Source organism: Lacerta agilis, chromosome 17 (genome assembly GCF_009819535.1).
Source record: "Lacerta agilis isolate rLacAgi1 chromosome 17, rLacAgi1.pri, whole genome shotgun sequence".
Classification (NCBI taxonomy): Eukaryota; Metazoa; Chordata; class Lepidosauria; order Squamata; family Lacertidae; genus Lacerta; species Lacerta agilis.
In genome coordinates this window covers 14,147,774-14,175,685 of record NC_046328.1, presented here as the reverse complement: position 1 = coordinate 14,175,685, position 27,912 = coordinate 14,147,774, and the positions used below count along the sequence as shown (strand labels likewise).

The following is a 27,912-nucleotide window of genomic DNA, read 5'->3' as shown; positions in this document are numbered from 1 at the left end:
TAGACTATATATAAAAGGAGACAATTCATTTATTAAAAAATATAGAACTCTGCACGTCAAACTTGCACAAAGGAAAAAAAAAAACACAAATCCTGAGCAGCTGCCCTTTTGCTGAATGAAGCTCCTTGCTTGGCATCAACAATGCTCTGTGCGCACACACCCCTAAAGACAAACACAATTTGGAGCTGCTGATCCAGCCTGCGCTAGGGAGCCACTACCTGGTGCAGCTGTTGCACCAAGCGGCTCTCTCTGCACCCTGAGCACTTGTGATCCCATGCAGGGAAGGAGTCTACCAAGTGTCGGCTCTTGGGAGTTTGCTGCCAAAGGGTCGAAGAGGTGTTTTGCATTTTCCTGGCTGTGGGCCGATGAGGCAAGCTTCGTCCCCAGCACTTTGCAGCCTCTGGCATAGTGAGATCTGCTAGCTGGCTCCTCGTCCTCTGAGGAGCCAGAACCATCGCATTATCCAGGGAAGATAATCAACTGCCTGCCTGCCTCCAGAAAATATCCTCAGGCAGGTCCTTTGCATAGCACAGGCTCCCATCAGACACCTGCTGCTGCCGCTGCCAATAACCCAGATCTTTCACAGAGCGGCAAATGCTGGCAAATGGTTTTCTCTTGTCTCAATGACTGTCTGCCACACACTCATGCCAGCTGCTCTTCCCTGTGAGGCTGCCCATCTTCCTTGGATCTCGACGCATAGCCTGGACACAAGGTGCTTGGAGCTGGTGAGAGAGATGAAGGTCCGTCCCCCACTCTCAGGCTGCAACAAAAGCGAGGGCTGCTTTATGGCTCAGTTCTTCCACAGTATAGCACGGCTCTTGTAAACACATCTCGCTCTCTATCTGTCTGTCTGTCTCTCTCCGAGAAAAAGAAATATGTGATGGAGGGATCCAGCTGCAACAAGTTCATGTTTTTTTTCAGACCCAGAAGTGGCTGCAAAGTGCAGAGGGGCAGGCAGGCAGGCAGGCAGATGGGTCCTCCAGGCCCTCTGGCTTCGCCTCAGGCCAAATAGCAGCTGGGCTACTAATAGCCAGAGGCTTGGCCATTTTTCCTTAGATCCGAGTAGGGGAAGAGGCAGGGGCCGTCCTTAGAAACAGCTTGCACCACGTTCAGGCTCCATGGTACCGTCTGCACCGTGTGGCCCTTTTGGTGCAGTGCCGCCACAACACCCTGCAAGGAAAGGAAGAGGAGGAGGGTAGAGGAAATACAGGCATCCCTCCGAACATAGCAAGCTTCCTTGGGCAAAGCCGAATTAGTGGTCCGTCTAGCCAACTGGCAGCAGTGACTCTCCCAAGATTTCATGCCCAGGGGACATTCCCAACCTTCCCTGCAGATGCTGCCGTCGGGGATTGAACCTGGGATCTGTACAGCAGGCTCCCCCAGGAGCTAAAACTCCCATCAGCCGCAGCCAGACTGGTCATATGACATGGGAGGTGATAAGAGACCGGTTGTGCTTGCTGGGGCTGATGGGAGTTGTAGTCCGCATCGCAGAGCTAAAAATTGGCACAGGGCTGTCGCTTTTTGTTTTGCATACTGCAGGACTTGTGACAATCACTGACATACCCCTCAACTGTCCCGATTTAATAGGGATGCCCCATTTTGGGGGGGGGGGCATGCTCTCTTGTGAGATCACTGCCCCCAAAGACCTGTGTGCCAGTTTTCTTCTGGGACATGTTGGATGCACGCCTGGTTCCAGGCGCCTCTGTCTCATGGCTCCTCTTAAGACCCTGGAGAGCTGTGCACACATCTCACCTCGTCAAACGCTTTCTCTACTTCAATGCTGTTGTTGCTGTTCGCCCAGAGAATCGGTGCCTTGACAGCTTTGTCCACATCATACCCAAACCACAGCTTGTTAGCGATAGTCTGCAAGAGAAGGAGCAGCCTGGCTTTAGACATGTTCATGGAAGAGAAGTCTCGCAGCAGACAGGCAGTGTGGTGTAGTGGTTAGAGTGTGGGACCAGCACCTGGGAGAGACCAGGTTTCAAATCCTGACTCGGCCATGAAGCTCACTAGGGTGACCTTGGGACAGTAACTGCCTCTCTCAGCCCACCCTATCCTCACTGGGTTGTTGTGAGGATAAAATGGCCGGGGGGGAGGGGGGGTTGAACCATGTATGCCACCTTCAGCTCCTTGGAGAAAAGGGTGCGTTATAAACACAATAAACAAATAAGCGAACAAATAAATAGCAACAGATGCTGATCACGGGAGTTCAATCAAGCCTCCATGTCCAGAGGCAGTCTACCTTTTCAAAACAAAACTTAAGCTATATTCCCCAGGATAAATTACAAACCAAAGGACAGATTTCACAGGCATTAACTGTGAAGTGCAGCTTCAGCTTTCCATGCTAAAGCCAGGAATCCAGTGTTTTTGACAACTTACCAGCGCGACAGCAGGGACAATGAGTTGCCCGCCTGACCCTCCGACCACCAGCTTCGACTGCCCATTGCGGGAAATGAGGATGGATGGTGTCATGGAAGAAGGGGGCATCTCTCCTATAGGTGGGGGCAGCAAGAAATGGGAGGCTGACCAACCTATACAGTCACTTTTAAAACAGAGAGGAATGAACTTAAGAAGATGTTACAATGAACTTAAGAAGATGTTTAGATATACCTTCCCCAAAAAACCTGAAGCCTTTTTGTTAGGATTGATGGGAGAAGAAATAGATAAAAATGACAAAAGATTGTTCATGTACGCGACAACTGCAGCGAGAATATTGCTTGCCCAAAAGTGGAAATTACAGGAATTACCAACAGTTGGTGAGTGGCAGACGAAGATGGTGGAATATGTGGAAATGGCAAAACTGACCGGCAGGGTCAGAAACCAGGAGGACTCGAGGTTTCAAAGAGACTGGAGTAAATTTTTGGAGTACTTAAGATTGAACAGAGGAAGTTTAAAGACACTTGTAGGATTGGAATAAACCTTTGACACAGTTTAACATGGTTTTATTGTGAACTGCGCGACAAGAATGGACAAGAAAACCTGCTGACGTGGGGGAGGGGAGTAATAGCTTGGCAGAGCACTGTTTAAAATGTATTGTATTTTGATGTTGAATTGGCTGTAATTTGGTATATTTGGAAAATAATAAAAATTTATTACAAAAAAAACAGAGAGGAAAAAGCCTCACCTTGTGCATTTGGATATTATTATTTCTCTCTCTCTCTTTAAATTTTATTTATGCTTTTCAGATATATACATTTCACTGATTTTACAATCGTTTTAACATTTCAAAACTTGACTTCCTTCCCCCTCTTTCTGTGCTTCCTTAAATTTATTTTTAATATCTTCTGCATATCCAAATTAACTTAACTTACTCATTTATTTATCTTCTTTAAATATATACTCTTTTGTGACTGCAGGTTATTACAATAAACCTGCAGGTTATTACAATAACCCTGCCAGTGTTTTTAGCTGTTTACCATTTATCTGTAAATAGTCAACAAATCATTTCCATTCTTTTATTTAAAATTTTTTTGCTATCTTGATTTCTTATTCTCCTGGTAAGTTTCACCATTTCTGTATATTCCATAAGTTTTTGTATCCTTTCTTCCTTTGCTGGGACTTCTGCTTCTTTCCATTTTGGGGCAAGTAGCATTATTGCCACTGTAGTTGCATAGTGTGGTGTAGTGGTTAAGAGCGGTGGACTCGTAATCTGGGGAACCGGGTTCACATCTCCGCTCCTCCACATGCAGGTGCTGGGTGACCTTGGGCTAGTCACACTTCTTTGAAGTCTCTCAGCCCCACTCACCTCACAGAGTGTTTGTTGTGGGGGAGGAAGGGAAAGGAGAATGTTAGCCGCTTTGAGACTCCTTCGGGTAGTAAAAAGCGGGACATCAAATCCAAACTCTTCTTCTTCTTCATACATGAATAGGTTTCTATACAATTTAGGTAGTTCTGTCTCTTGAGAGTCCCATGCAAAAAGATCAAAGTTATCCATCCTTAAAGAAATCAGCCCTGAGTGCTCACTGGAAGGACAAATCCTGAAGTTGAGGCTCCAGTACTTTGGCCACCTCATGAGAGGAGAAGACTCCCTGGAAAAGACCCTGATGTTGGGAAAGATGGAGGGCACAAGGAGAAGGGGACGACAGAGGACGAGATGGTTGGACAGTGTTCTCGAAGCGACTAGCATGAGTTTGGCCAAACTGCGTGAGGCAGTAAAAGATAGGCGTGCCCGGCATGCTCCGGTCCATGGGGTCATGAAGAGTCGGACATGACTGAACGACTGAACAACAGTCCCTATAATTCCCAATAATTATTTCTCTCTCTCTCTCCTTATTATTGGAGAGAAATCTTTGCGCCTTTAGGTTAATGAGCCGAAAGAAGACCCACAGCCAATTTGATCTCCTCTTTCTTCAGGGTGTGGGTAAGGTGTCCCGGAATCACATCACAACCCCCATAGGGACTCTTCTATCATCCATCCATCCATCCATCCATCCATCCATCCATCCATCCATTGATTCATCCATCCACCCATCTATCCATCCATCCATTCCCTCCTGCCCAGCTTTTGTGCTTGCGATGGGATTTCCCTGCGGAGGTGTAGCTCACCAGGCGAGATCCTGTCACTCAACCGCTTCATGCAAAAGTCAGCAAGTTCATTGTTTAGGATGATCCCAGTCTGTGGCGAATACACCATGGAGCCAAACCTGAGCATGGGGAGAGCAGAGGTTTGAGGACATCATCAGAAGGGACACAGTTCTCCTCCCTACCTGCTTTTATTCCCCCCCCCCTTGGTGGGGTGGCGGTGCCCAGAACAGGAGACACAAACAGGTGGCAGGGAAGGAGAGGGTTAAGCAACTCCTGTGTGGCCAACCCAGAGCAGGAGCGGTTCCTGGCCTCTCCAAGTGGGTCTTTCAAGTGTGCCTTTGCAGTGGAAGTGAGCAGATGGGATTTCTTATCCTTCGGTAGGAATTAAAACAGGAAGACACCAGAGGGCCAGGAACCATGGAGAAGGCGTCCCGCTCTCTGCCTCCCACAGCCCGGCAGTTGGAACGTAGGACGGTGCCTTATTTTGAGTCAGACCATTGGCCCATCTAACTCCATATTCCCAACACTGACCGGAAGCAATGGTTATTCAGCATTTCAGACAGGGGGTCTCTCCCCAGCCCTGCCTGGAAATATGGATGGGGATTGGACCTGGGGCCTTTTCGTGCAAATGCTCTGCCGCTGAGCTATAATTAAAACAAGATTCTAGTCCTCAGGGCACATGGAGAGTTTGCCTGAAGGATCAAGCCAAAGGCCCATCTAGTCCAGCATGGGCATAAGCAAAGGGGGCTGCCCCCCCTATATAAATCAAAATCAATACAAATTTAAGGTTCTGCCCCCTTAAAAAAAGCCTGCCCCCCCAAAAAAATCCTGGCTACGCCATTGCAGTCTAGCATCTTCTTTTTACAGTGTCCAACCAGGTGGTTCTGAATTAAGGTCTGATTTAAATAGGAAGCACAGAGTCAAACTGTTGGTCCATCTAGCTCCATGTTTTCTGCACGGACTGGCAGCAATGGCTATCCCGAGTTTCAGACGGGGAAACTCCCAGCTAATAAAATTATTGCAGTAAAGGGTCTAGCTAGAGGACCTGCCTTTGCGGCTCATCTGCTGCCACTTACGGGTAGTTAACGGTGCTGGTGGCTGATACGGCGCTCCCATCTTCAGCCAGGACGGAAACGTGGGAGGTGCCAAACGGGGTCGTTCCCACCTGGGCAGAGTCGTAGTGGGATGCTGGGTGGTCTCCCCGCTCATCGATCCGCTGCCTGACGTGGCTGGCAAAGGAGTCCGAGATCAGCTGGCTCATGACACCCTAAAAACACAGCACATCTCAGTGAGGCAGGTCCCGAATAACCTCAGCTGCAAAGGAGGCACGGACGCTCTTCTGGGAAAGTCAAAGCTAGGCTCAGCGGGACAGGAATGTAAATTGCAGGAAGCAACATCTTGCAGTGCTTATCTTCAGCTGCAGAGGGCAGCTATTTACCTGTCTCGCCCACTGGCTCCCAAACCTTTTCAGCCCATTGCCCCCCATCTTCCACAAACTCATCCCCAGCACCCTATGCCCTACCCCATAGGTTTTCAGCCTTTTTCAGTCCACTGCTCCCTTACAGGGCCTGCGCGTCCATTAAGGCGAACTAGGCAATTGCCTAGGGCGCAAAAATGGAGGGGGTGCTGGCCAGGCTTGGGCGGGGGGCGGGGCGGGCTAGCAGCAGCAGGAGAGGTGCTGTTTGCCCCCTACACCACCCCACGGCTCCCGCTAAAGCAGGCTTTGGCAGGGGCGGGGGGCAGGACGGGCGAGCAGCAGCTTCCCCGCTACAGCGGAGAAACTGCTGCTTGCCTCTCCACCACCCCCCACCTCCCGCTAAAGCAGGCTTTGGCGGGGGGTGGGCAGCGGGATGGGCGAGCAGCAGCTTCTCCGCTACAGAAGAATAAGGCAACAAAGCTTTTAACAAGGATGAAGAACGACAGGCTCCCAGATCACCCACCTCTCCAGTTTGGGAAAAAGCTGGGTGGTCCACTTTTACTCTCTGGCCGTTGGCAAACTTCAGAGCTTCTGCGATGTAGTGGTAAGTCTCAGCGCTCTGTGTAAGTGTGCCCATGGACTCTTTGGTGAAGTTGAAACCTGGAAGATAGGAAGAGCTAGCTCTGAGCACCCAGGCCTAAGGAAGAGCAGAAAGGACTCTGCAGCACTCTTCTGAGACCCAGGGAATGACCCTCAGCTGTGTTAGAAATTCAGATATAACTAGGCACCAAATGGCTCCTTAAACCAAGGCTACAATTGACAAAACAGAATGTCTAGTTGCCAGTTTAGGGCAAGTCTTATTTTTCAAAGGATTGACTGACTGTTTACGTATTCAGTGGTCTGTGTTTGCCTGAGCTTGAGTCTGGACTAAGGATTCTGAGCTCCTGCGTTCTGATTCGATACACAGAACATTTCAGGATTTGGGCCTCTGCCATTGGCCCTTGAACTCTGAGTCATGATTCGCAGTTTGGAAGTTTAGACAGCCAATCACGTTGGGAGTGGGAGTGGCCCAGGCTTCCAGAAATGTATATAAGCAGTTGCTTTGCCCCTATTTCCCAGTTATGTAGTTCAATAAAGGTTCTTGCTGTTATCACTGTGTCTTGCCTCGTAGGAACCCACCTACACTTCACATTGATTCTTGGTTAAACGTCTGGCTAGTTCAGGTGACAACTTTGAGCTAGGTTAAGAGCTCTTGAGAACTTAAAGAAAAAAAGGCACTTGATCCAGGGAACAGTCCACATATCTATTGGCCTATTCTGACCTCTTTTTCTTAATGGTGACACGGACCATTCATAAGAAGATTCTTCACAACAGAGAGCACAGCAGTGGGCTTTGGGGTAAGTGAAGACAAGCTACGACAAGTAACTATAACGTCATTCACTACACTGCTCTCAGGCTGCACAGAAAAGGCATTTTGGTTCCTGAAATTCAGATTTTGCAGATAAAACATAACTGATGGATCATTGCCCAAGGCTAAAGGAGGTTGAAAGGTTGAAGCTGCCAAATGAGAATTACTGAAGGAAGTGGCCCAGGGGCCTCCTCTTCTCCTGGTCTGCAGTGTTGGGGGGGGGAGGCGTCTGCCACTCTTCCCTTTTTCACCCGCACAGCAGCACCGCAGAGCCAGAATATCCCCAACCCTGATACGCAGTGAACCAAATGGACCCCTCGTTTACCTTTGAGGACATTGAGTATAAATAGGAGAATGGGCCCCGCTGCAGGTCGCGGGGCAGAGTACACAGTGTAATCGCCCAGGGAGATGTTCACAGGGCTCACCACTTCTACTCTGTAATCCCTGAGGTCGCCCAGGGACAAGATGCTGCCTGGAAAACAAGAGGAAGATGCGTCAGGCCTTATCTGCGCTGCGGCGGGGGCGCAGAAAATAGCTCAAATCCCAAGCGCAAATGAGAGGAACTGCTTGCAGGAAGTCTTAGTGACCCCTGACGCTAAGGAGGGAATGTGGCTCCTTCTCAAGGAGTGGGGAGGGGAAGGCTTGGACAGCAAAGGGAGGTGAGAGGGATTCCTGCCCTGGCAGCTGCTGTAGCAGGAGAGGAAGGGGACAATGGAAGGAAGGAGTGGGGAGGGGGAAACAGCCTACAACTGTCACGTGCAAGGGCGAGGCGGCAAAGCAACGGCTGGGACACATCTGGAAAAGGGAACAGGGGCACCAAATTCTGATTAGGCTGCTACGGAATCAGTAATGTTTTCCAAGGTATTGGAAAATCCATTTGCACCCTTCTCAGCAGGGCAGATAAAGGAAAGCAAAAACCAGAGTCCTTTTTTGTTGGGGATAGTTCAGGCTGAAATTTCCAGGTGTCAAAAAAGGAAAAAGGTTATTGATGTATGCTACCACTGCGGCCTGTGTTTTGTTAGCCCCAAAATGGAAAACGATCGCGGTCCCAACTGAAGAAGAATGGCAACTTAAGTTGACAGAATATGCACAACTCGCAGACTTAACATATAGAATAAGAGAACAAGAAGAACATGCGTTTAAAGAAGACTGGAAAACGTTTATTGAATATATGGGAAATAATTGTGTACAGCTGAAAATGCTGGCAGCATTAAGTGTTATCAACCGTGCAAGCGAGTTTTTATGGATGCAATAATGGAATATTGAATGGTATAGTTTTTGTAAGATATGCAGGGATTTATGATATGTAAAATGAACCATGGAAAGAGAAGAAGGGAAGTCATTGATATCTTAAGGGTGCAAAATGAGTATTTTAAATTGTAAAACAGAAAATTTAATTAAAAAAATTATAGAGATAGACAGATGATAGATAGATAGATAGATAGATAGATAGATAGAGATAGATAGATAGATAGATAGATATAGATGATAGATAAATAGATAGAGATAGATAGATAGATAGATGATAGATAGATAGATAGATAGAGTGGTGCCCCGCTAGACGAATGCCTCGCTAGACGAAAAACTCGCTAGACGAAAGGCATTCGCTAGTGGAAGGCTGTCTCGCAAGACTAATTTGTCAATGGGCTTGCCTCGCAAGACGAAAAAATTTCCTATTCCCCCCCCCGTCAAACTGCTCTTCCCCCATTGGTGCTTCGCAAGACGAAATTTTCGCTATGCGACAGCACTCGCAGAACGAATTAATTTTGTCTTGCGAGGCACCACAGTAGATGATAGGTAGATAGATAGATAGATAGATAGATAGATAGATAGATAGATGATAGGTAGATAGGTAGATAGGTAGATAGGTAGATAGGTAGATGATAGATAGATGATAGATAGATGATAGAAGAGAATCATTTTCCATGCAGTGCATTCACGATGGAACTCACTCCCATAGGAGGCAGTGACGACCATCAACCTGGATGGCTTTGAAAAAGTATTAGACAGCTTTCTCCTCCATGGATCTATCAATGGGTACTAGCTACAGTGACTATGCTCTGCCTTCACGGCTGTAGGCTCAAACACTTCTGAATGCCGGTTACAGGAACCACAAAAGGGGAGATGGCTCTTGTGCTGGTTGGCCACTGTGAGAACAGGATGCTGGACTGGATTGGCCATTGGCATGGTCCAGCAAGGGTCATCTTATGGTCCTATGTTCAGGGTTGGCATCAACTTTGTTCTCTGAGAGCCCCCCCATCCCCCAGGTCTTCTGTCTTGAACCCGGCACAAAATGGCGGTTCAGGAAGCGGAGTCAACTTCTCACTGTGTCCCACATAAGCCCCATAAGCAGGGTCTACATCTGAGCAACCACAAGTCAGACCCAAACCCTGCCCATGACGGACAAGGAGTCAAGACTGGTCACCTCCTCCTTCTTTTTGGGAATTGTAGGTACAGACCTACCCAAACTGTACAGAAATTTATTAATGTAGGCGACTAAGGTGGCAAGAATGTCATTTGCTCAAAAATGGAAAGTTGAAGAAGTCCCAGCGAAAGAAGAACGGATACAAAAACTTATGGAATATGCAGAAATGGCGAAACTTGTCGGAAAAATAAGAAATCAAGGTAACAAACTTTTTTTTTTATAAAAGAATAGAAATGGTTTGTTGAATATTTACAAATAAACTGTAAACAGATAAGAATATTGGCAGAATTATTGTAATAACCTGCAGTTTTATAAAAGTGTATATATTTAAAGTAGTGGAGTAAATGAGCAAATTAAGTTAATTTGGATACTCAGAAAATATTAAAAATAAATTTAAGGAACCGCAGAAAGAGGGGGAAGGAAGTCGAGTTTGGAAATGTTAAAATGATTATAAAATTATTGAAATGTATAAAACTAATAATAATAATAATAATAATAATAATAATAATAATAATAATGGTGGTTACCTTCTTTCACTATGTCCTGCACCAACTTCTCTGCTGTGGGTCCCTGGTAAAACTCATCGGCTCCATTTTCTGCCACAGCCCTCAGGGTCTCCACCAGAGCTGGCCATCGAAGGAGGTCTCCAGCTCCCAGGGCGGCCCCCTGCTTGTTGTAAAATAGTTTTCTGGAAGAGAGTGACCGTCACTATCAGTTTCTGACCCTGGATTCTAAGAGCAGAGGCTGAAGCAGGAATGGCTCCTAAGACCCAAATATAACCAGCTGTGAAGGAGGGCAAAAGGGGGGGGGCTCCATAGCCCTTCCCCAAAGCCTTAAGCCTGGGGAGATTTAACTTCCAATTTAGCCTCCTTGCTCTGACGATTCCCTGACCACCACCTCAAAGGCTACATTTGTATTGTTCTACACTGCAGGGGTATCCAGGCAGATTGTCAGTCTCAATGCAACTTGCTTATTCAGTTCAGAAGGACATTAGGGCTAACTTTTGATGGTCTCTCTCTCTCTCTCTCTCTCTCTCTCTCTCACACACACACACACACACACACACACACACACACACACACCGGAAGATGGGTCTGTGCTACTCCTGGCATGCTTGTTTCTCAGCTGGGAGCTACCGGTCTAACATGAGGTGTGTTTCAAAGGGCACAGAGGCTGCTGGAGTCACCACTGGCTGCCCTCCACAATGCCCAAAACCTTGGCCAAGGGCCCTTCCAGGGCCTTCTTCCCATGGGAGCCATCAAAGAAGCTTTGGGCTGCTGTGCCCTTTGACCTCCTCCCCAACTTTTCGAATCAAGGACCAGGACCCCCGTTAGAAAAGCCCCTACAGGAAGGATAGGCTGGAGCCCAGGGCTGCTGTCCTTTGTGCTGAAGACTTTGCCAGCAAGAGACTCTCATTGTACTCATTTGCCAACAGTTCTGGAACCAAGGATCAAGGGGGAGAGGGCTGGCTCCTGACAGGAGAGGGGGCTTCCCACAGGCATCTGGCTGGCCAGTAAGAACAGGATGCTGGACTAGATGGGCTCGATCTTATGCACTTCTATCCCACAGGTGTGATCTGACTTTGTGCAGGTTTCTTGTACCTTAAGGACGTTTTGTTCAGATGCGACTGTATCATGGGGTGGCTGAGAAACCGACCCACCACCTCGGGGATCCGGATTCCAGGGTCGAGGATCTTGATGGTGGGCTCAAACAGGGTCTTCCAGGGCAATTTGCCGTACCGCTTGTGGGCTTCTTCATAACCACGCAGTTCCCCAGGGACAGCAATCCACTGAGACCCTACTTTGAAGCAAGACGGACGCGTCATTTTACAGCTTCCCCACAAAGATTCCATTTCTAGACGCCTTCCTCCTCACTGCAGTTATCAAATGGGAAGCTCTGAGACAATTCTCTGCCTCCAAATGAGACTGTGGCTCAACTCCTTGCCAGCCTGTAAGGAAAACCTGGGGATCTCAGTTGTGATTCAAAGCAGGAGGAGCTAGTCCTTATGCTTGCTGATGACAGCTTGGCATCATAGAATCACAGAACTGTAGAGCTGGAAAGGGACCCTAAGCATCATCTAGTCCATGGGTAGGCAAACTAAGGCCCGGGGGCCAGATCCGGCCCAATCACCTTCTAAATCCGGCCCGCGGACAGTCCGGGAATCAGCGTGTTTTTACATGTGTCCTTTCGTTTAACTCTGGGTTTTTTTGTGGGGCCTGCCTGGTGTTTTTACATGAGTAGAATGTGTGTTTTTATTTAAAATGCATCTCTGGGTTATTTGTGGGGGATAGGAATTCATTCATATATTTATTTCCAAAATATAGTCCGCCCCAACCCCCCATAAGGTCTGAGGGACAGTGGACCGGCCCCCTGCTGAAAAAGTTTGCTGACCCCTTTTCTAGTCCAACCCCCTGCAATGCAGGAATCTTTTGCCCAATGTGGGGCTCAAACCCACAACCTTGAGATTAAAGGTCTCATGCTCTACCAACCGAGCTGTACTTTGGTCAGAAGACCTTATGGTCTTGCGGCACAAGGACCATTGACCATAAATGGGGTGGGGGCTTCTCCTCTTCAAGGGAATGACTCAGTTGTCACCTGTGAGCAGTGGGGGGGACCTACCCCTCCCTCACAACCCTCCTCCCCTCAGCCTTCTTTATATACAAGGACTCTTCTTACCTGGAAAACCCTTATTGCACTCGGCCAACAAATTGCCAGAGATCTTCTGCGGGGCCCTCTCACGAGCATTGAGCACCTCCACTTTCCCTGGAGAAATCAAAGGGGCAAATGCCAAGGTGAAGATTGACAGGGGACCAATGACCTCAGGCAAACTGGCTTCTCCCATGGCTGTCCCATTTACGTAGGAAGCTGCCTTATTCAGATTCACACCCTTTGGTCCATCTAACCCAGTACTGCCAGCACTGACCTGCAGCAATGGCTCTCCAGGGCTTCAGACAGGAGTCTCTCTCAAGCCTGGCTGGTGCTCTGAACCACAGACCCGAAGGAGGGCCTGTGGGACTGGTTTGGTGCAGGGATACCAAAGAAGGATGTCAAAAACGCCATAATGGCCCATTTCAGTGATGTGTTTTTTTAAAAGGTGTCAATTTACAACACAGAGTGCAAAGTCCTGCTGCCTTTACACAGGGCAAATACCGCAGCAGAGAGCAATTGCTGTGACTTGTCTGCACCCAGGAAAACGTTAATAATTATAATTGTTGTTGTTTTGTTTATATCCTGCCCATCTGACTGGGTTGCCCCAGGCATTCCGGGCAGTTTCCAACAGGTATTAAAACACAATAAAACCTCAAACATTAAAAAAATAAAAAATTCCCTGTACAGGACTGCCTTCAGATCTCTTCTAAAAGTTTATTTCCTTGACATCTAATGGGAGGGAACTCCACAGGGTGGGGCACCACTACTGGTAATCTGCAGTTAATGTTACTAGAAAAGACCTTAGGCTGGAGAAAGACCAAACTCCTCAGGAAGGACTTGCTAAAACTCTCCCTTGGGGAACTTGAGTCTGTTTTCCCAGGGGGAAAGGCGAGGGAGGAGGCCAAGGGCCTCTGACCCAATAAACCCAAAGTCCAGAACTTTCTTGTCCTTCACTGGGGCTCCCATTAGGGCCATTCCTCATAGGACCCATGCTTCACGGGACATCCTAGCTGCCCCGCTCCACAACAGCCGATAAGTTTGTTGGGTTTCGGAGCCCCTTTTTTACTCAGAGATTTGGAGAAGGGGCCATTATCTGCAGTTTCAGCACTGCCCTGTGCGCCTGTCAGGGGGAGATTGTGATTATCACCAGCAGTGGTGCCACCTTCCCCTGTGCTGCACAGACTTGCGCCACGATCTCTCCAGCGCCTAAAGGAAATGCAGCTCGCCACGAAAGACCTCGTTCGTTCTTTTACTGATTTGAAAAGCAGGACAGGGGAAAGGTACCCTTGTTTGGCGCTGGTTTGGAAATCGAAGATCCAAAGGGGCCTCTTTTGCCACACCCTCGGATGCCTCTGCCAATTAATCCTTCGTGGAGAAATAGACTTGGTGCAGTGATGTGCACTGGCTGTGCCTACCTGTGGATGCATTATAGATGGTGAAGATTATGCCTCCCCCGAGGCCCATGCTCTGCGGGTTCAGGACAGCGGTGCAGATCAAGGCTGCGATGGTAGCGTCGACAGCTGAGCCTCCCTGCAGCAAGATATCCCTGTTCAGAAGAAAGAGGAGGGTGGGGCATTCAAAAGTCACATAATAATAATAATTTTATTTATTTATTTATTTATTTATTTATTTATTTATTTATTTATTTATTTATAAATAACCTGCTCATCTGGCTGTTGTCTTTGTCCATGGAGTTTTCTTGGCAGGGATACTGGAGTGGGTTGCCAGTGAGAGCTGGACCATCAAGAAGGCTGATCGCCGAAGAATTGATGCTTTTGAATTATGGTACTGGAGGAGACTCTTGAGAGTCCCATGGATTGCAAGAAGATCAAACCTATCCATTCTCAAGGAAATCGGCCCTGAGTGCTCACTAGAAGGACAGATCCTGAAGTTGAGGCTCCAGTACTTTGGCCACCTCATGAGAAGAGAAGACTCCCTGGAAAAGACCCTGATGTTGGGAAAGATGGAGGGCACAAGGAGAAGGGGACGACAGAGGATGAGATGGTTGGACAGTGTTATTGAAGCTACTAACATGAGTTTGGCCAAACTGTGGGAGGCAGTGAAGGATAGGCGTGCCTGGCGTGCTCTGGTCCATGGGGTCACGAAGAGTCGGACACGACTGAACGACTGAACAACAACAACAACATCTGGCTGGGTTTTCCCAGCCACTCTGGGAGGTTTACAACACACGAAAGGGTAAAGGTAAAGGGACCCCTGACTGTTAGGTCCAGTCGCGGATGACTCTGGGGTTGCGGCGCTCATCTCGCTTTACTGGCCGAGGGAGCCGGCGTACAGCTTCCGGGTCATGTGGCCAGCATGACTAAGCCGCTTCTGGCGAACCAGAGCAGCACACACAAAAAATTGTAAAACATCAAACATCAAAATATTCCCAATACAATGGCAAAACTGATCGAAAAGCTTAGGAACCAAGAAGACAAAAACTTTAAGAAAGGATGGGGTGGGGGGAGAAGGAGGAATTATATTTAGGAGACCACTGTAAGCAGATGAAAACATTGGCAGGACTTTAAGAACACTTGTAATGTAACAATCACTATGGACAAAATGGACAGATACAAAGGACAGATACAAAAATGGACCCAAGGAGGGGATGGGGGGGGGAAGTCGGGAGATTCAGAGAAATCTCAGTGTGTGGACATTCCTTTGGTATTGTTATAACTTTACGCTTGTAAAACCAAATAAAATTATTTTTTTAAATAAATAAATAAATAAATCCCGATATAGGGTTGCCTTCAGGTGTCTTCTAAAAGTTAGATACCGGTAGTTGTTTATTTCCTTGGCATCTGGTGGGAGGGCGTTCCACAGGGCAGGTGCCACTACCGAGAAGGCCCTCTGCCCGGTTCCCTGTAACCTCAATTCTCGCAGTGAGGGAACCGCCAGAAGGCCCTCGGAGCTGGACCTCAGCGTCCGGGCAAAATGATGGGGGTGGAGACGCTCCTTCAGGTATACTGGGCCGAGGCCATTTAGGGATTTAAAGCTCAGCACCAACACTTTGAATTGTGCTCAGAAACGCACTGGGAGTCAATTTAGGTCTTTCAGGACTGGTGTTATGTGGTCTCAGCGGCCACTTCTAAAGAATGGGGGTGGGAATGCGTCTCTTTAAAAAAAGGTGGACAAAGAAGAGATTGGCGGCGGGGAGGGGGGGCACAGTGTCACTGTAAAAACCAGGAAGGAACAAGAGCTCCACCAACCATTTTGAGGCCCCAGAGTACATTTGGATAGCTAAGAAACAGTCACAGGTGCCACAAAATACCCATTTCACAGAAGAAAAACTGAAGATGATCAGAAACATCCCCCCCGCAAATAACCCTGAACACACACTGGAAACAATTAAAACAGAACAAGAACAAATCGGTCACCTCCCACCCCCACAAATGATTCCCCTGAAAAAGTCCAGAAACTTTGTTTAAAAAATTGGGAATATGGTCTGAATGTCCCCCCCACACACACACACTAGTGTTAATTTGTGAAAGTGATCCGTTTTCCCACACCATGGAAAAAACAGGCTCCTTTGGAAATAATGAATATAAAGAAATAATGAATAATTTTGCACACCTCTGACATGTCGCCTTTTCTCCAAACTGAAAAGTCCCAAATGTCGCAACTTTTCTTCAAGTGTGAGTTTCCTGGCCCTTTTCTGAACCTTTTCCAACTCTTCCATCTATTCGCGAAGTGATTTCACCAGAACTGCAGGCACTATTCCAGCTGCATCATAGTTTTGAATAAGGGCATTATGGTACTGGCAGTTTTAGTTTCAGTCCCTTTCCTAGCGTGGAATTCCCCCTTCTCCCTTCATTGAGCTGTCCAGTACAACTCCAAGATGGATGTTGTTTGGAAACAGATACTGCCAACTGCTAAGTGCCTCTCCTCTGTAGATGCCTTGGACGTGGTGCCCTTCATTTGCTTGCGATGAATACAAATGCTTCATAGATACACATACATCACCCATAGGATGGGGAGTTCAATTGACTGCTGGTTCAGCTAGACTGAAATCTCCAGGTGGGCTGTCTGCTTTTAAGCTTTCAGAAGTGGCCGCTGTGATTCTTAATACAGGCCTAACTGTGTTGTTGTTTTTTTAATTTTTAATTTATGATTTTCAGAAATATACATTTCAATAGTTTTACAGTCATTTCAGTTTAATACACTCAAACTGTGGAGCCCGGACAAAGTTCGGGAATGGATCCTGGAGAGAGACGCCCTGTTAGACATCACAAAAATGCAGAACCCAGGGTCCTCCCACTGGTTTCCCCGACTGAAAACAGTCAAAACCTGCGCCAATTACTTGGTGATTATCACCGATCCCACCCTTCGGAGAGCTTTCACCATGGCCCGTTTTCAAACTATCCCTACGGCCTATCTGTCAGGCAGATTTGCAAAATTCCCGGTAGAGCACCGTATATGTCCTTGCCACATGAGAACCAAAGAGGATCTCACACATTACTTGTTGTACTGTCCCATCTACTCGGCCTTCAGGGATGTGATCTTACAAACTATTCCCAAATCAATTGTCAACTCTGAGGACCAAGTAAAATTTCTGCTGGTGGACGCTGACCCACAGATTTCCCACGTGGTAGCGGTCTTTGTGGCGAGGGCTATGAAAACTAGGGTAGGGTTCATGGATGATGTAGTGAGGGCCCTCCCATCGCTCTCCTCACCTGTTGTTGTATCCTCTTTCCTGTATGGTGGGGGGATTTGGGTTTTGTCTCCTTTGCTGGGACAGCGCGGCATGAAATTTAACTTATTTTAATAATTTTATTGTTTATCTTTTTAATAATGTTATATGGTATTTTGTGTAAAGGCATGGACCTCACAAATTTAATAAACTTGAACATTCCTACAGTCATTTCAACATTTCAAAACTCGACTTCCTTCCTCCTCTTTCTGCGGTTTCTTAAATTTATTTTTTATCATTTTCTGCATATTCTAAATTAACCTAACTTACTCTTTTATTCATCTACAGTGGTACCTCCAGTTGTGGACGGGCCTGTTATGTGCACACTCGCGGTGTGGTAGAGCGCTTCTGTGCATGCGCGTGGGGCAAAACCCGGAAAAAATACTTTCGGGTTTGACACATGCGTATTATTAAATAGTGGGTGGACATAGCAGACGACACAGTGATTCTTCAAGCAGCTCTGTTTATTCTCAGGCTGGAACAGAACTGATCTGAAGGGCTCAGCAGCCTGCTTATATAGAACTCAGCTACAAGCAACAGTAACAACTTTCTGTAGTTACCCAATCCCTTTCAATCCCTCATTTGAATGTGCGGACCTGAGTGAAAACTGCAGCAGAATGAACTATATACACACACACCCCTAGTGGCCTAGGGTGAGAACTTCAATACATAACACGTATCCCGAAGGATACGTAACCAGAGGTGCCCATAAGCAGACGTACCACTGTTCCTTAATTATATACTCTTATGAAACTGCAGGTTATTACAATAATCCTGCCAGTGTTCTTATCTGTTTACAGCTCATTTGTAAATATTCAATAAACCATTTCCATTCTTTTATTAAAAGTTTGTTATCTTGGTTTCTCATTTTTCCGGCAAGTTTCGCCATTTCTGCATAGTCCATAAGTTTTTGTCTCCATTCTTCTTTCGTCGGGACTTCTTCTTTCCATTCTGGAGCAAATAACATTCTTGCCACTGTAGTTGCATACATGAAAAAAATTCTGTACTGTTTAGGTAGTTCTACCCCTATAATCCCCAAAAAGGCACTACAGTCATACCTCGGGTTGCGCACACCCCGGGTTGCGTACGTTCGGGTTAAGAACGGCCACAACCCGGAACCACCTCCGGATGCGCAGAACACTTTTGCTCACTTCGCGCATGCGCGCTCAAATCTCACTACTTCCGGTTTTTCGGGTTTTTTTAATGCATTTGGGATATGCACACCCGCGTTACACACGGCAACCTGGAACGGATCACGTGCATAACCCGGGGTTCCACTGTACTGTGTTGTTGTTTTTAAGGAAGCTTTTACAAAAGAAATCCCAGGGCTCCACGTGCTCTGTTGTGTCATCTGCTTTTAAAACTGCAGCTTGCTTGTTTCTAAAGTGCTGTTGGTTTTTAATGTTTATTTTTTGTTTTGGGGGTTAATTTTTTGTGTTCTTTTAGAATGGTGCTAGTTTTGTATAAATCACCTTTTGTACTTTAGCAGGAAGGTGGGCTATAAATTCAACAGCAGCTGCAGCAGCAGCAGCAGCAGCACTGTCTCAAGGACTGCATGTGGTTTTCTTAATCACTACAAGAGATCAGGGAGGGTCTTTCCATCAAACAGCTTCCAGTTTTTGTTTGCTGCTTTTATCTCTGCAAAACGCCTTTCCTCCATTTGTTGTTTCAAAGCCGCTTTTTAAAGAGAAGGTTCCCTTTGCCATTATCTGTTCATTTCCCTTCATGTTTGCAGCCTATTATAGGGAGCGGGTGGCGCTGTGGTCTAAACCACTGAGCCTCTTGGGCTTGCTGATCAGAAGGTCGGGGTGAGCTCCTGTTGCTCTGTCCCGGCTCCTGCCAACCTAGCAGTTCGAAAGCACACCAGTGCAAGTAGATAAATAGGTACTGCTGCGACGGTGTTTCCATGCGCTCTGGTTTCCATCAGTGTTTCGCGGTTTAATCCTGCTGGCCACATGACCTGGAAAGCTGTCTGTGGACAAACGCCGGCTCCCTCAGCCTGAAAAGCGAGATGAGCGCTACACCCCATACAGTGGTGCCTCTGGTTATGCACTTAATTTGTTCCGGAGGTCTGTTCTTAACTTGAAACCGTTCTTAACCTGAGGTACCACTTTAGCTAATGGGGTCTCCTGCTGCCGCCGTGCCGCTGGGGCACAATTTCTGTTCTCATCCTGAGGTAAAGTTCTTAACCCGAGGTACTACTTCTGGGTTAATGGAGTGTGTAACCCGAGGTGTTTGTAACCCGAGGTACCACTGCAGTCAGCTTTGACTGGAATTAATTACTCAGGGGTCCTTTTTTTACCTTGCAACCTATAACTTCGCATAAAAATAAAATAAAAACCACCAAACTCTTGTAATAATAATCTAGTTTACAGCAACAGGTAAAAAAAATCAGAACAAACTTTTCAGGGTTTGGAGGGTTGTGGGGGTTGGGATGGGGATTTCCCAGTCAGAGCTAAGGATGCCCTGAACCTAAAGGGGAAAACCCAGATGGGGACCCTGATCGTTCGTTCTGGAAACCAGTCCTTGGGAGTCCACGTTCAGATTAGGGTTTGCACAGCTGGGAATTGTTTCTGCAAGTGGGTTGACTCAGCCAACATTCCACACCAGTCCATTATCCTTGTGGTCTATCCCAGGATCTAAATCCTGTGTCTTACTCAAGTTTTCAGTCCTCCCCTGGGTTCAAGTATCAAAAAGCTCAGAAAGATGTTGAAAGGTGTTCCCCAGATGTTGTTGGACTACAACTCCCAGCAGTCTGAGTCAGGCCACTGGTGCAACTGACATCCAGCTCAGCCTTGTCTACACTAGGGCAGCTGGCCCACCCTTTGTGGACCAGATGATGTAACAGGAAGCAGAGTTTGGTCCCACCGCACTAAGGCTAAGCAGGCAGGGGCTTTTTGTGCCTATAGCCTCTTGATAAATGTCCTGGCAGGAAATGAAGGGGAATGTAGGAAGCTGCCTTATAGCCAATTGGACCATCGATCCATTCAGCTCAGTATTGTCTGTCAGCAGCTCTCCAAAGCTAGGGACTTTCCTGGCCCTATCAGGAGATGTTAGAGATTAAACTTTGGACCTTCTGCATGCAAAGCAGCTGCCCTACCATTGAGCTATGGCCCTTCTCCATGGATTCTGGTTATAACAGGTAGGAACTGTTAGCAAGCACTTATCCAACCCTCCAAGTGTCCCTATTTTCCAGGTACAGTCCCTGATTTACAGAAGCTGTCCTGGTTTCTGATTTGATCCCGGAATGTCCCGCTTTTCCCTTTGTTGTTGTTGTTGTTCAGTCGTTCAGTCGTGTCCGACTCTTCGTGACCCCATGGACCAGAGCACGCCAGGCATGCCTATCTTTCACTGCCTCCCGCAGTTTGGCCAAACTCATGCCAGTCGCTTCGAGAACACTGTCCAACCATCTCATCCTCTGCCGTCCCCTTCCCCTTGTGCCCTCCAACTTTCCCAACATCAGGGTCTTTTCCAGGGAGTCTTCTCTTCTCATGAGGTGGCCAAAGTACTGGAGCCTCAACTTCAGGATCTGTCCTTCTGGTGAGCACTCAGAGCTGATTTCATTAAGGATGGATAAGTTTGATCTTTTTGCAGTCCATGGGACTCTCAAGAGTCTCCTCCAGCACCATAACTCAAAAGCATCAATTCTTCAACGAGCAGTCTTCTTTATGGTCCAGCTCTCACTTCCATACATTACTACTGGGAAAACCATAGCTTTAACTATACGGACCTTTGTCAGCTTTTCCCTTAGGACATCCCTATTTTCATCAGAGAAATGTTGGAGGGAGTGTATTATTCATTATTAATTTGATCACCTTCCAGACTTACCAATGTACGATGAGCCTGCTGTGTCACACCAAAGGGGGCCCATCTAGTTCAGGATCCTGTTCTCACAGTGGCCAGCCAGATGCTCCAATGGGAAACCCACAAGCAAGACCCAAATACAAGAGCACTTTCTCCCCTCCTGCAATTTCCAGCAACTGGCAAAACTTAAGCAGCTGCATTCATCTTCGAAGCTCTGCAAGGCCCTTGTTAGAGCTTCACGATTTTATTTTGCTTTCATTTATATTTCATTTATATCCCAACTTTCCTCCAAGGGGTTCAAGGTAGTGCTTAATGTTATCCGCCTGCCCACCCACTCCATTTTATCCTCACAACAACCCTGTGAGGCAGGTTAGGCTGGTGGACTGTGACTGGTCCAAAGTCATGCAGTGAGAGTCGTGGCTGAGTGGGGATTTGAACTCAGGTTTCTCCCAGGCCCAGACTACGTCACCATTAGCTCTGCACACCCTACAAGTCACATTTTCTTCAGAAATGAGGGTGTTGAGAAAAGGGTGCTGGACTCTGCAACAGGCCAGGAAGTGCATTTCCTTCCTAAGCAAATTCCTAACAAAATTGGAGGAGAAAGAGGCTGACTTATTTGGAGGCTCCTGCAGATGCTGCATTCCTGGAGCTCATCTGTGCTTCCGAGTAAACATGGCCTGGATCCCACTGTCAGGGCTTAACCCCCTTCAAAGGGGCAGCAGCAGCAGCTCCCCCCCCCCCCCGATCTGTTTCAGCAAAAGCACCAAGGAGTCTTATGGCACCTTCAAGACTAAGCACATGTATGGTGGAAGAAGCAGGGTCTGTGGGCCAGAGCCATCTTCAACAGGTGCATGGAGCATTATCCCATAGCCTGATGAAAACAGGGACATCTTATTCCATACCCTCCAACACTGAGGTCCAGCACCGAGGGCCTTCTGTCTGTTCCCTCGCTGCAAGAAGCCAAGTTACAGGGAACCAGGCAGAGGGCCTTCTCAGTATTGGCACCCATGCTGTGGAACGCCCTCCCACCAGATGTCAAAGAGAAAAACAACCACCAGACTTTTAGAAGACATCTGAAGGCAGCCCTGTTTAGGGAAGCTTTTAATGTTTGACAGACTATTGTATTTTAATATTTTGTTGGAAGCTGCCCAGAGTGGCTGGGGAAGCCCAGCCAGATGGGCGGGGGTATAAATAATAAATTATTATTAATTATTATTATTATCCAATAAAATAGGGACGTCTTAAGGAAAAGCAGGACATTCCAGTATCAAAACAGAAACGGGGATGGCTTCTGTAAATCTGGGGTTATCCCTGGAAAATAAGGACACTTGGGTCTGTTATCCTAAATGGGAAGCAAAGTTGGGTTGGATTGGGAAGTGAGTGGGTTGGGAAGAGAGGAGTGGAGGCAGAGGGAAGGGGGAATGGAACCTGGCTAAGAGCCCCCCCCCCCTTGCATGCAGAAGACCATTAGCCCACCTAGTCCAGCATCCTGGGCTGGATCTACACACGAGGAGGAAAAAGCCACTACAGTCATACCTCAGCTCCCAAACACCTTGGAAGTAGAAAGTTCCAGCTTCCGAATGATCGAAAACCAGTAGTGAGTGTTCTGGTTTTTGTATGTTCTTTTGGAAGCCGAACGTCCGACAGGGTTTCTGCGGCTTCCGATTGGCTGCAAGAGCTTCCTGCAGCCAATCAGTAGCCGTGCTTTGGAAGTCGAACGTTTCAGAAGTCGAACGGACTTCCGGAAAGGATTCTGTTTGACTTCCAAGGTACGACTGTATAAATAAGTCATACGTTAGACTTAGAATAACTTAGAATCTAAGTTAGATTCCTTTATAACAAAAGGGAAAAAAACCCTATGTAAAATCGCATGGAGACATTTTGAGCTCTACAGCGCCATCTGGTGTCGCATCTTTACAACGGAGTTAAAATGATATAACTGACTGAGTGTAGCTGAGTCTCTGTCCTCAACCAGATGCCCCAATGGGAAAACCTACAAGCAGGACCCTAGTACCATCCCATCCCCAGTGGTTTTCAGAAGCATTGCTGCCTCAAACCATAGAACCAGAGCACAGCCATTCTGACCAGCAGCGATGGATAGCCCTCTCCTTCAAGCATTTGTCTAACTCTCTTTCAAGCCATCCAAGTTGGTGATGGCCTTCGCTGCCTCCTGCAAGGGAGCAAGTTCCCTACCTTATCTATACTACGCTGCATACATAAGGATCACGTGCTCTTAACCACACACGTTCTACGCTTCCACAGACGTATACTTTGACCCTTGGCCATGTGAAGAAAACCATAACGGTGTTTGGACAAACTGAGGAGAACTGGGAGGACAGCAAGAAAAACCAAGAGAGGATGGAAGGTCCTAAGATTAGAGGGGAATGCCAAGATCTGCAAATATTTGAGAAAGGAGGGAGATAAAGGCCCCTATCGCTTTGAAGGAGGAGATAAGGCAGAGGGACTCCTTGGCTGTCTGGGATGGAAAATGCCTTTATTAGATTTCTGAGGGGGGAAATGCCTTCTCATCGGGTGATTGATTGGCCAATGGAATGTTGGCTTTCCAATCCAGAGTTGGACCACCTTCCTTGGAGGTTTGTGAAGGAGACTCCAGGATGTAACCCACCCATTGGAGGGAGGGGTGGGGGAGGCAAATCTGCCCTTTCTCATTTTCCCCCAATCTTAAATTCAGCTCTCCACATTTCCATGGGAGTTTGCATTCTTTTTTATCATCATTTTAAAGAAACTCAGCACCATTTTGGTGTGCATTTCTCCTGACGTACATGTCCTAGTAAGAAATTTTATCCTAGTACCTAACTCTTTTTTTTTGCAAGCTATTTTAAACTAACATGTCTAAAACGCAAGCTTTATCTAATCTTTCCTGTGCACGTTGCTTGCGCCGCAAAATCTGGAGAAGTGCCAGTTTCAAATGATGATCACATAGATAATAGAATTCTGGAGTTGCAAGGCAGCCTGAGGATTATCAAATCCAACCCCCTACAATACAGGAATATGCAGCTTGTCCCATATGGGGATCGAACCTGCAACCTTGGTGTTTTCAGCACCATTCATTCTTCTGCCCCACAGGTGGGGGAATCATAGAATTGTAGAGCTGGAGGGGACCCAAAGGGTCATCTAATGCAACTAGATGCAGTGCAGGAATCCCAGCTAAAGCAGGCAGGAATATGCTCTGTGTCTCACAAGGGGTTCCTCGGAGGAAGGGGGTACCAGGAAGGAGGGGGAAAGAGAGCTGTTCTGAGCACTAATGGCAGGGGGCGGGGAGCAGAATAACTTCCTAGGGATTTTCCCTTCAGAGAACTATTCCTATGAGATGAAATGGTTGTAGTATAGTGGAAGGCTGTCAACTCCCCCTAGAAAAAAAGAGAAGGTCAGGCGGGGGGGGGGGAGGCGGTGGTTCATAGACCCACCTCCCCAGACCCACCTCTGAGCCAACAATCCCCCAACAATCACTTCTTTCTGCCTGCTCCTTCTAACATCCAGCAGTTTCTGATTTGTCACCCCATTGACACACAGGTGGAATCTACACGCATTTAAAAAACCCCGCTGTGAAAATGTTTTTTTTAAAAAAGTTTTGAAAAATACATTGGATTTGGCGTAGCTTACTGTTGCCCTCTAGTGCTGCATTTGTATATTGCACTTTGCATTTAAAGCGTTTTATAGTACTTGCAGCTGTATAGCTGAGTCCACAGCCTGCATAAACATCCCCATTCATGACACAATTTTGCCTCTCCTGCCCCACAAGGTAATGGCTTGGTGGCCTGGACCAGGATCTCTGAACCCATTAAAAGTCCACTTCCCTCCATGCTTGCTTGGGGCTCCAGGAGTGACTATCATATGCTCCAAGGGCCCAAATTTGCCAGAGACAACCCCCTCTTCTGTTTCCCTTTTACTTTCTGGGTTACTTAATTCAGATTGTGTCTGTGTGCAGGGTTCCCCTACCCCCCTGAGGTCTCTATGAGCCCCTGGGTGGAGAATGGTCTTGTGTCTTGTATAGTGCAGTCTACCCCAACCTGGTGCCCTCCCGGTCTTTTAGACTCCAACGCCCATCAGCTCTGAGTGCTGGCTAGGGCTGATGGGAGTTGTAGTCCCAAACATCTGGAAGGCTGATCTAGGGCACGTGTAGGTAAAAGTTTGTGTATGGAGATAGAGAAACCTGACATTTCACACATTTCAGTTACAGAGGAATATGGTGTCTGGGCAGCCCTACAATTAGACAGAGAAAGGCAGCAGATGCTCATTGGCAGAAGGAGTAGCAGTACAGTTAAAAATGGAAATTGCAGAATGCACAAAAAGTATACATTTCCTACAAAAGAGACACAAAACTTTGGATTCCTGAGTATGCTAAAGCTATCCAATAACAGAAGCACCAGGGAAAGCAGCATTGCAGTCATACCTTGGATCCCGAACGCCTTGCGAGCAGCAAACCTGGACATGAGTGTTCCAGTTTGCAAATGTTCTTTGGAACCCGAACGTCCGACGCAGCTTCTGCAGCTTCCAATTGGCTGCAGGAGCTTCCTGCAGCCAATTGGAAGCCGTGCCTTGGTTTCCGAACATTTTGGAAGTTGAACAGACTTCGGGAACGGATTCTATTTGACTTCCGAGGCACCACTGTATTATTATTCTATCACAGGTTTTTATGGGCATTTCCTGCTTCCCTTGGGCTGGAAGAGGATGCCTGGAACTCAACAGTCAGTGTGGTGCAATGGTTTGGTTTGGTTTGGTTTGGTTAGGACCTGGGAGACCAGGGTTCAAATCTCCCACTCAGCCATGTGAAGCTCGCTGGCTGACCTTAGACTAGTCACTGTCTTCTCTCTGCCTAGCCTACCTCACAGGCTTGTTGTGGGGATTAAATGAGGCGAGGGGGAACTATGTATGCCACCTTGGGCTCCTTGGAGGAAGATGTTGAAAATAAATTTACAACAAAAAATATATATAGAAAAGAGTTTACAACCTGAAAAAAAAGGAAACGATGCACATACTTGTGAAAAAAATCTTTAACAAAAAAATGTTAAACAACAACAGCAACAGTCGGGCTAGTGGTTTCTATCCATGGAAATGGGGAGGTGGGCACCTCTTCAGGCTGCAAAATGTTAGGGGCTAGCCCCGATTTTTGCAGGGCAGGGGTGCTTTTTTAGCAGATCCCTACCCAAACAGCCTTCTTAGTTTAAGAACATGAAAGAATATCAGAGGAGCCCACTGGATCGCGCCAATGGCTCATCTAGCTCAGCATCCTTGTCTCACAGTGGGGGACCCTCAAACAGGATTCGAGCACAAACGCCTTCTCCCCCCCCCCCCCGAGGTTTCCAGCAGCTGGAATTCAGAAGCATTGCTGCCTCTCTGACCAAAGAACCAGTCAGTGCATTGCCATCTTGGCTAGTAGCCCTCTACTCCGTGGATTTGTCTAATCATGGGCGTGGCCTCCCCTAAACCAAGTAAATACTGTAAATAAAAGTACTCAACTAAAACTGCAGAAAGATTTTGGCAGATACTTCCGAGTGCTTGGGCTCAAAAGAAAACAATACAAAACAACTGTGGTTGAGACATTCCGTTCCGAATCTGCTAGACAGAGCCAGACAGAGGACGGTGGCAGGTACCGGTAAGTGCCCCGCCCCACCCCCCAAAAAACCCACAAATCCTGGCTACACCCATGTGTCTAATCCTCTTCTAAAGCCACCCAGGCTTAAACATAAGGAAGAACTTTCTGACAATAAGAGCCGATAAACAGCGGGAGGAACTTTTTCAAGAGGTAGCGGCGGGCTCTTTCCTCCGCTGGAGATTGTTAAGCAAGAGGGTTGGACTGGATGACCCTCGGGGTCCCTTCCGACTCTACGATTCTGTGATTCCATGTAGGAGCACAGGACAGAATATCGTGGCGGCGAAGGCGATGCCCGGGGTGACAAGGAGGTCTCGCCCTGAGGAGGTGAGGGGCTCCTGAAAAAAACCCTTGGCTGGAGCCAGAGGTGCCAACTTGAATAAAATATTTGGGGGGGGGGGACACACAGGTAAGCCTCAACTCAGATAATTGATCACATGATGGGACAAACCAACACCATTTGAATGACAATGCCCATCAACTTTGGGGGGACCCAGCCCCCCAATATTTGGCTCCTCTGGCTGGAGCGGTAGAGAGTCTGAAGTCGCAACAAGTGCCAAGGCAGGTCCCATCTCAGGAGGAGAAACCGCTGTCTCTTTCTCTGGCCTGGCTGAGATGTCATGCCAAGACCCACAAATGCCAAGAGCCCTGACAAAAGCGGGGTGGGGGAGAGAGACACACGGAGGCTTGGAAAAGAGAGTCCCAGAGACAGAAGATTCCCCTTCCCGCCCCTCCAACCCCTTCCAGGTCGACCCTCTTACCTGCCAACGTCGGAGCAGATTTGGGTGTCCGCCGCCACTGCTGCCCGTGGGTACCTCGGAGGAGCGCACCGGGATCGGGTCAGGAACACGGCTAGTACCGCGGCTCCCGCCAGGGCCACCAAGCCCACCAGAGCCAGGCAGCAGAGCTTGCCGCGCGATAGACCCATTTTACAGACTGCGCGCGACTCTGGCTCCTAGAGCAGGCAGAGGTAGCTCACCTCCACGCGGCTGCTCTTGCGTTGGCTAGTAGTGCTGCAGGCGCCGGCCGGAGCTGGGCCTTTTTAAGGGGACTGCCCCCGCCCGGGGTGTGTGTGTGTGTGTGTGCTTGCAGAGGGGAGAGGCCCGCCCCTCTGTCCGCCACATCCTTCTCCTATGACAGCAAACCTGGGGGGGGGGGGGGGCTTACCGCGTGAGAGGCAGAGCTAAGTCAATGTGGAAAACTTCCAGGATTTTCCGAATGCAGTGGAGCTGCCTGTTGAGCTCTGGCTACTGCGGAATTTGGGTCTATTAAAACGGTTTATGGAAGGTCCCTGCAGGCAGGCTTGCAGCAGGAGCTCCCGTCTAAGCCAAGGGGAGAGGTGGAGAGTGTGTGTGTGTGTGTGTGTGTGTGTGTGTGTGTT

General features: G+C 47.7%; 1 protein-coding gene across 2 annotated transcripts; it reads right to left on the bottom strand.

Annotated features, from left to right (window-relative positions):
- Positions 1-11: 11 nt before the first annotated feature.
- On the bottom strand, positions 12-27,546 carry GGT5 (gamma-glutamyltransferase 5). 2 transcript variants are annotated; one of them, XM_033135974.1, is made up of 12 exons: positions 27,293-27,546; positions 13,839-13,969; positions 12,451-12,537; positions 11,376-11,574; positions 10,302-10,462; positions 7,675-7,821; positions 6,465-6,601; positions 5,601-5,791; positions 4,546-4,643; positions 2,380-2,492; positions 1,753-1,863; positions 12-1,170 (listed from the first exon to the last, which is right to left on the bottom strand). In XM_033135974.1, exons 1-12 carry the CDS (start codon positions 27,457-27,459, stop codon positions 1,024-1,026), a joined length of 1,689 nt encoding a protein of 562 aa, XP_032991865.1. In that variant the 5' UTR covers positions 27,460-27,546; the 3' UTR covers positions 12-1,023. The 2 variants fall into 2 exon arrangements, with proteins under 2 accessions (XP_032991865.1, XP_032991866.1); XM_033135975.1 differs by having other exon boundaries at positions 11,376-11,571.
- Between the last annotated feature and the right edge of the window lie 366 nt (positions 27,547-27,912).